The 9511-nt window shown below is 37.6% G+C and overlaps 1 protein-coding gene across 1 annotated transcript; it reads left to right on the top strand.

The window, feature by feature from the left end:
• The first annotated feature begins 220 nt into the window (after window positions 1-220).
• Window positions 221-9511, top strand: GNGT2 (G protein subunit gamma transducin 2). Its single transcript, XM_070767245.1, has 3 exons — window positions 221-242; window positions 7497-7586; window positions 9386-9511. The coding sequence occupies exons 2-3, from the start codon at window positions 7503-7505 to the stop codon at window positions 9509-9511; spliced, it is 210 nt and encodes a 69-aa protein (XP_070623346.1). The 5' UTR covers window positions 221-242; window positions 7497-7502.

The raw sequence follows: 9511 nt of genomic DNA, 5'->3' as shown, positions 1-9511 counted from the left end.
AAATATGCCATCTGTCTGAGTTTACTTTGGACTTTGAGGTTAATTCTGAACACCTGACCTGTTCCAATATGCTGAGCCTATTATCAGATTAAGGGCAGAATACAATCAGTACCAAAATGAGCTCCTATCTAATTACAAAGACATTTGTAGCAAGAACAGTGGAGGTGGTGGAAGATCTTGGCTCACCAAGAAAGGCAAATTATATCTAAGACACCTTAATTCTTTGGAAGAAAATCCAAGAGGTAAGTTTAATTTTCTTTCACAGAATGGAAAAACTTATTCAAATTTATAGCAGTTTACTCTGATTGGAAAGAAGACTAATTTATTTATTTTTTTAATTGCTGATAAATAAGTTATATTTGGAAATATATCCTTTTGCTGCATACTCTGCAATATGTATTCCGAAACATTTTTATACTCAGATTTGGGGATGGGAAAGTAAAATCCTTTTACAGAAACATAAAAGGAACATGATTTCTGACAGTCACAATATGGGTGAACAGTGCAGTCAGGCGGTAGGAAAAGCAAGTAGGATGCTTAGCTGCATAGCTAGAGGTATAACAAGCAGGAAGAGGGAGATTGTGGTCCCGCTATATAGAGTGCTGGTGAGATCACATTTGGAATACTGTGTTCAGTTCTGGAGACCTCACCTACAAAAAGATATTGACAAAATTGAACGGGTCCAAAGACGGGCTACAAGAATGGTGAAAGGTCTTAAGCATAAAACGTATCAGGAAAGACTTAATGAACTCAATCTGCATAGTCTGGAGGACAGAACAAAAAGAGGGGACATGATCAAAACATTTAAATATGTTAAATGGTTAAATAAGGTTCAGGAGGGAAGTGTTTTTAATAGGAAAGAGAACACAAGAACAAGGGGACACAATCTGAAGTTAGTTGGGGGAAAGATCAAAAGCAACATGAGAAAGTATTATTTTAATGAAAGAGTAGTTGATCGTTGGAACAAACTTCCAGTAGACATGGTTGGTAAATCCACAGTAACTGAATTTAAACATGCCTGGGATAAACATATATCCATCCTAAGATAAAATACAGGAAATAGTATAAGGGCAGACTAGATGGACCATGAGGTCTTTTTCTGACGTCAGTCTTCTATGTTTCTATGATAGCAGTAGGTTACATATGTATAAAACCTGCCACCTGCATTATCAAGATGAGCCTGCATCAAAGATACCAATACTTCATCCAATGCAACACAAAAGTCAAATCATGAATTGTACTGTCAAGAGAAAAGGTTCACAGTGTAACACAGAACACCTGAATTTAAATTTTCAGTCAGTTCTTATGAAATCCACTTAGTCTGGATTCAACGTTATTAAAGTAATGTACTAAGGAACTTATTCCTCAAGTAATTGATGTAAAGATTTACACAAATATTAGCATCTGGGCAGAGTTTAGTACTACTATTATGATTTCCTAGGATTTGTTAAGAATGGTTAAATCTTTATTTCTTTATATGTTGTGATTAGTATGTTGATGATAATCCCATAATAAGTCTGAATTTTGAAAAGTAAATGTTCCCCTGGGATAATTTGTCAATTATTATTCAAACAATGCTGCAATCAGTTACACTTATTGTAAATGTTGGCATTGGTTCAAGGAACACTGGCTGATTTAGTTGGTTCAGGATTGGTCACCAAATAGTAAAATTCACTAAAGAAAAAATAGCATGTTATGGATGCAGCACATAATTTTATTTATTTATTTATTTGTTTGTTTGTTTGTTTGTTTGTTTATTTATTTAGTCCAATACACAATGAGGGTTTTAGTGAGTATATATCTACATACACATAGTAAAATACATGATGAAGGTTATAGAGGAGATACTCATAGCAAAATATATCTAAGAAATAATAGAAAAGAAGGTATAGTAATAGAACATATCAATGAAAGAATAGAAGAAGAGAGATAGGAATAGAAGAAAGGTATAGGAGATATAGGAGAGCAATAGGACAGGGGACGGAAGGCACTCTAGTGCACTTGTACTCGCCCCTTACTGACCTCTTAGGAATCTGGATAGGTCAACTGTAGATAATCTAAGGGTAAAGTGTTGGGGGTTTGGGGATGACACTATGGAGTCCGGTAATGAGTTCCACACTTCGACAACTCGGTTAGCAACAATTCTTAGCAGAAGGAGTGAAAACAGTGTAAATGTTTTTCTGTTAACTATCTTCCAAGTTGAAATTCAAGTCTTTGCCCATTTTTCACCTTTTGTATGTTCATTCTACCTTTGTTTTTCTAGTTGTTTAGTTTAAGAAGTGCTTTTCATGATGATTTATCAGAAATCCCTTGGTCATAACTCACAAGATTTCTCTGCCACTCCCTGGATTCAAAACTTGGAATATTTGATCTGCTGCCAGGATTTAATTCTGGGACATGAAAACATTGTAGCTAAATTTAGCCATGGGTTACTTTTGCTGCCAAGAAGGTTCAGTGTGTTTATCAACAGAAAAAGACATAATCAGAGATTATTTTGTATCGAGACTTTTATTGACATGGAGCTCCATCTTTGCCGCAAAGGATTCTGAGAAATATTGTGATATTACAATGTAATCTGCTAGTTGTAAAGATGAGAGAATGAGAATTGTGCATATTGCTCTGAAATCTTGGGAAGATTGAATGAAATAAAAACATTAATCAGCAGCAAACTTAGTTACATAGAAACATAGAAACATAGAAGTCTGACGGCAGAAAAAGACCTCATGGCCCATCTAGTCTGCCCTTATACTATTTTCTGTATTTTATCTTAAGATGGATATATGTTTATCCCAGGCATGTTTAAATTCAGTTACTGTGGATTTATCTACCAAGTTTGCTGGAAGTTTGTTCCAAGGATCTACTACTCTTTCAGTAAAATAATATTTTCTCATGTTGCTTTTGATCTTTCCCCCAATTAACTTCAGATTGTGTCCCCTTGTTCTTGTGTTCACTTTCCTATTAAAAACATTTCCCTCTTGGACCTTATTTAACCCTTTAATATATTTAAATGTTTTGATCATGTCCCCTCTTTTCGTTCTGTTCTCCAGACTATGCAGATTGAGTTCATTAAGTCTTTCCTGATACGTTTTATGCTTAAGACCTTCCACCATTCTTGTAGCCCGTCTTTGGACCCGTTCAATTTTGTCAATATCTTTTTGTAGGTGAGGTCTCCAGAACTGAACCCAGTATTCCAAATGTGGTCTCACCAGCACTCTATATAGCAGGATCATAATCTCCCTCTTCCTGCTTGTTATACCTCTAGCTATGCAGCCAAGCATCCTACTAGCTTTCCCTACCACCTGACTGCACTGTTCACCCATTTTGAGACTGTCAGAAATCACTACCCCTAAATCCTTTTCTTCTGAAGTTTTTGCTGACACAGAACTGTCAATACAATATTCAGATTGAGGATTCCTTTTCCCCAAGTGCATTTAGTTATGCTTAGGGAAAAATCACTGAAATTAGCGGAACAAATTAATCATGGCTAATATTCCCACTGATTTCTGGGACCTTCTTTAAACACAGATCAGGGTGTTTTATGGCCCCAGGCCACAGCTGGTCCTTTGGCTGACCCCATCCAGTCCTTATCAGGTCAATCAGAAATCAAATGTAAATAAGCACATGGCAGGGAGCAGATGAAATTGAGTCAACTAATGACTGTGGGAGGGCAAGGAGAGAAAGAATCTTTTGTGCCTGCCCCATGCTCCCTCCTCACTTGGGACAGCCTAATGAGTTGGTGGAGTTTAAGGACATCAAGTCAGGTTACATTGGATTGGCCATCCACAGCAGTCCCAATTTCTCATGTGGCTCCTTGGGACAATAATTGCCCATCCCTATTAAAACAGGGTTAATTCTAAATCAGTTTCTAATAACTAATTCCTATAGGACAAGAGCAGGAAGAAATGGAGGGCGGTGTAAAATGCACCATCAATTTAGAGTCCTTGCATTGGTACAAGAAATCCAAGTCTAGCCCCCTTTGAATTCCATTGACCAATCTAGCACCAATTTAGTACTGACCATTAGTTATCAGATCTTTGCATGCAGACTTCAATAAATCATTTATGCTGTAACTTATGTGAACTGGTTTTCTGAGCCTGATAATTCCCACTATGGAGACTCTATTCCTAGAATACAATTCGAAAGCCAGTGCTCTAAGATAGGGGTCTAACACAAAAGCTCTAACACATATTCTAGCAACTAAACTTTGAAATCCTTACAGAGGCTGTGAGTTACAGGATGGTTTAATAACCATTTCCGTTACAGAATGCAAGATGTTCTAAAGTATTATTCCTGATTATGTGGGCAATAACATTTCAACAGTTCTTCGCACAACCTTAGTCTTTCTAAACACCATATTCCAAACTTCAATATGAAACACCATTTCTGCAAAGCTCTCATCACATAATTCACCTCTGTGCATTCACAAAGCATCTCAGAGAAGCAAATGGGGGTTAAAAAATGTCTATGGAGATTATTAGTCATACAGATCAGTTATCTGAAAGGTGCTTTTTAAAAAAGCAACAGGACTTGTTTTTGCCTTGAGAAAGATGTTTCATTCCTCATCCAACAACTGAAGAAGTTTTTTGGATGAGAAGCGAAATGTCTTCCACAATGAAAAAATGAATCCATTGTTTTTTGGAAAGGCACAATTCAGAAAAGGATGGGAAGAGTAAAAAACAGCTGATTTGTACTTGAAACAATTTGGGTCTAAAATTGAGACACATCCAATGTCAAAGTTTAACTTCATTTTGTTTGATGACCTTGAAGAAAATCTGTTTTACCTTCATTGTCATCCTCAGTCTTCAAAATACCGATCAGGCTTACCTTCCGTCCAGAGCGCAGGAAAGGCTTAAATCATTAGCAAAATAAGTCTCGTGAAGGGCAACTTCACACCTACCCCAAATAGCAGGAGGATTATAAAAATGCTGTTCCTGGTTTGTTTTGTAAAAACAGGTCAATGTTCCTTGAGGTTAAAATATACCTGTGTGTAGATCTGTGTATTCCTATTCCCCTGTTTAAGAAGGTAACAAATAATGTGTTCATCCCTGCACATATAAAGCCATAAAGCATCCTCTCTCAACCTGGAACTTCTAAAATTTGTGGGATTTTTACTATTATTATTTCTGTCAGTTTGTTTGGTTGACAATCACCCAGAGAACTGCATCCAGTTTTGCACACTAAACAACAACAACAAAAAAAGACATTGAAACTCTAGAGAAGGTGCAGAAGAGAGCAACCAGGATGATAAGGGGACTGGAAACTATAACATACGAAGAGCAGTTGCAGGAACTGGGCATGGCCAGTCTGGCAAAGAGAAGGACAAGGGGTGACATAATAGCAGTGTTCCAATACTTGAGGGAGCTGTCATAGAGAGGAGGGGTTCTGGCTATTTTCCAAGGCAACAGAAGGCCAGACAAGGAATAATGGATGGAAACTGACTAAGGAGAGATTCAACCTGGAAGTAAGAAGAAACTTTCTGATGGTGAGAGTGATCAACCCGTGGAATGGCTTGCCTGTAGAGGTTATGGGGGCTCCAACATTTGAGACTTTCAAGAGGAGTGGATTGCCATTTGTCCAAAATGGTGGAATGGTGAAATTCCTGCTTGGGGGGGGGGATTGGACTAGATGACCTCCCTTCCAACTCAATCTAATCTAATTTAATATATACTGAATATACAAGATTGATGACAATTGAAATAAAACAAATGTCTTCCTAATACTGTATCTGCACATTTAAAAAACAATCAAACATTTCCCTAGAATTAAGGGGTAAAATCGGTTTAAAAACTCAAGTTCAACTCTCTGGCTTAAGGATAAGATTTTTTTTAAAAAAAATAATCCTGAATTTATTTGCCATTGTTTTCTTCCAGAAAGTTTTTATTTTTCAGTATAGTACATTTCTTGGTAGGTATGAACCAGTTTACAAATTAATTAAACTGGCAAATAGCGTTTAATAAACTTTATTTAAAAAAACATATTTATTACAAAAGCATATAGAAAAACATAAATTTGCAAATACAAACTAAAGAACCTTTAAAAAACACATAGTTTACTTCTACCCTTTGCTTTTCTCATTGATCAGTAATCATTTCTTATTCTTTTATACCATTATAATTTGTTTTTAAATTTTCCATTATCTTTCTTTAGCATCAAATAATTTTTTTCTGCTTTTATAGTAAAACCCATAAATGGGCTCTAATCTTTAACAAAAGCCTTTGTAGGATTATCTTAACGGATAGCTCAATTTTACCAACTCTTCAAGTCCTTAATTTTAAATATCCAATCTTTTATTTATCCATTTCACAAACTGCTTTGCAATATGCCCCTGCAGTATTTCAAAATAGGGTGATTCAAATTAATTAAGCAGCCAGTATCAAAGGAAAGGAATTCTTTAATTGGTTTGGAGCATCATATTCTCACGGAAAGATAACTGCAAAAGACTTAGTTTTGGTTGCACTTGTTTTTGAAAATAAGATTTGATAACATAGCTTGTCCTCTTGTGATCTAAGCTTTTGGCCTGAGTCTGCACCTATTCTACCTTGGAACTCAATGTTTTTTCCACCTGTTCTCTATTGTGAAAACAAAATTCTGTTTTACTTCATATGATTCCTCACACAAAGATATTGTAAAATCATGATCATGGGATAAATCGTTCACTTTTGCCCAGGAGATGCTTTTCTATAGAGCACTTATGTTTAACATCGTAACCAGGTTAAACACCATGGTCAGCATCAAAATTCATAGAAAGCATTTCTAGAGGTCCATAAATTAATCTTTCTATTTGTGAGCAGCTCTTGAATTATACAGTATACTGGAACTTCTTGCTTTGTTCAAAAAATGTCCTGTTTTATGTTTTGTTCTAGTAAGAGACAGTCTTCCCCCTTCTCCTTCATGAATTGGAATGAGCAAAAAGTCACAAAGTTTGTGATAACACCATCTCTCTTTTTTTGCTTACCATATTTTTCGGAGTATAAGATGCCCCATTATCGCCCATAAATGAGGGTGGAAATGTTCGTGCATCTTATATACCAAACACATCATTTTTGACCTTCTGTAGTCTAGTCCCAATGTTCCATGTTTGTGAAAAATGGAGACATTTTTTGCAAAAATTGGGTGCTCAGAGAGTTTGGGAGGCCTGCAGAATGTTCTTGGGAGCTGGGGGGGGGAAACATGCCCTTTTTTGCGGAAAAAAAGGTGAAAACGGGCCTTTTTTGCAAAAGTAGAGACCTTTTTGTCTCACCCCAGCCCCTAGGAACACTCTGTAAGCCTACCAAACTTTCTGTGGACCCCATTTTTGCAAACAACTGGGGGGAGGAAATGGGCCAATGCGCAGAGGATTTGGGAAGCTTGCAGAGTGTTCATAGGGGCTAGAGGAAGGTTTACCATGTTTACATCTGTTTAACTGTAATCAATTTAATAAGCATAATTGACTGTGTTTGTAGTTGATTGAATGATCATTTGTTTCGGGCTAATATGGATTGATATTTGTATTACAGGGCATAATGACTCAGGATATGAGTGAGAAGGAGCTAAAGCAATTGGAAATAGATCAACTGAAGAAGGAAGTGAAGCTTGAAAGACAAATGGTAATGGATTTCGGATGTACCTGTACTAAAAAAAGTAGTGCCCTTCAGAACTGTTAGTTTACATAGCTTTGGGTTATGCTAGGTAAAAGTTGTAGGAACCGATGGCTTGATTTTCTCTTGTTCAGCCAGTTGGTGTCAGTATAGTCTTACTTCCTGAAATGCAGAATATTAAATTGTCAGAGGGGAAAAATAAAATCAATAAATAAAATATAAAGGAGACAACTGACTGGAAAGTTAACTTGCAAAAGGTACACACGGAAATAAATAACAATGGTGCAGGAATATCATGCAGTGTTGTAGTTTCCATGCTTTGCACAGATTCGCCTGGTGCACCAGTTGCGGCCCTATTTGGACAGGGAGTCATTGCTCACAGTCGCTCATGCCCTCATCGCCTCGAGGTTTGACTACTGCAACGCTCTCTACATGGGGCTTCCTTTGAAAAGTGTTCGGAAACTTCAGATCGTGCAGAATGCGGCCGCAAGAGCTGTCGTGGGGTTACCTAGATTCGCCCATGTCTCTCCAACACTCCGTGGCTTGCATTGGCTGCCGATCAGTTTCCGGTTGCAATTCAAAGTGTTGGTAATGACCTATATAGTCCTACATGGCATCGGACCGGAATACCTCCACAACCGTCTTCTGCTGCACAAATCCCAGCAGCCGATAAGGTCCCACAGAGTTGGCCTTCTCCAGGTCCCGTCGACTAAACAATGTCATCTGGTGGGTCCCAGGGGAAGAGCCTTCTCTGTGGCAGCCCCAGCCCTCTGGAATCAATTCCCCCCAGAGATCAGAACTGCCCCCACTCTCCTTGTCTTTCACAAATTGCTTAAGACCCACCTGTATCGCCAGGTATGGGGGAATTGAGACATCTCCCCCAGGCTTATATGGTTTTAAGCATGGTATTCTGGCGTTGTATGGTTTTTAAATGATGGGTTTTTAGATGCTTTTTTTAAATATTAGATTTTTTATATTGTAATATTGTTATTATTGTTGTGAGCCGCCCCGAGTCTCCGGAGAGGGGCGGCATACAAATCTAATATATTATTATTATTATTATTATTATTATTATTATTATTATTATTATTTAATTGTGTCTTCACGGGGCATTATATGAAATATGGTTTATCATACCAATGATATTTCATCAAAATTACTACGCTAAATTTTCATATTTAAAACACAAAATTATACTAAAATAACATAAATATCTTTGCCAACAAAGTCCCCAACAGTTTTAGTGACAGGGCAAAGTTCTATGCTACCGATATCAATTACCCTGGATTGGCTAGGACAGCAAAGTTGCAGAGAGAGGAACGAACCAGCTTATCTGAATCAGACTGGGATGCAGGCTATGACATCTCCATTTCCATCTCCATGAAAGGATGGGGCTGCAAAAGAACCTCCCCATCTTCTAAAGATTTTCAGAAAGTCATTCTGTGACAAAATGAGAAAAAATATCATTAGAAAAAAGCAGGAAAAAAATGAAATTTACTTTGTTCCACAGTTCCCTAGACCATGATGGCAAACCTATGATATCTGGGGGCACACAAGGTGTTGACCTATGTTAGCTCCAGCGTGCATGTGCCTGCTGGTCAGCTGATTTTCAGCCTTCCAGAAGGCAGCGGGAGGCTGTTTTCATCCTCCTAAGGCTTCAGGAAAGCCTCTGGAGCCTATAGATGGCGAAAAACAGACTCAACAGGCCTACCAGAAGTACCTACCGGACATCCATACTATTTAGAAGTTGTAAATTAGAAATCAAAAGTTCAGGAAATGAAACACTGCATCTTTTTTCCCCCACATAGATCTCCAAGACAGCAAAAGAACTCAGAACCTATATAGAAACTATGGCTGCAGAAGATCCTATCTTAAAAGGGGTTCCAGAAGCTACCAATCCATTCAAGGAGAAGGGAGGTTGTACAATAAGCTGA

The sequence above is a fragment of the Erythrolamprus reginae genome, chromosome Z (assembly GCF_031021105.1).
Source record: "Erythrolamprus reginae isolate rEryReg1 chromosome Z, rEryReg1.hap1, whole genome shotgun sequence".
NCBI classification, from domain to species: Eukaryota; Metazoa; Chordata; class Lepidosauria; order Squamata; family Dipsadidae; genus Erythrolamprus; species Erythrolamprus reginae.
This window is presented reverse-complemented; position numbering and strand designations above follow the sequence as displayed.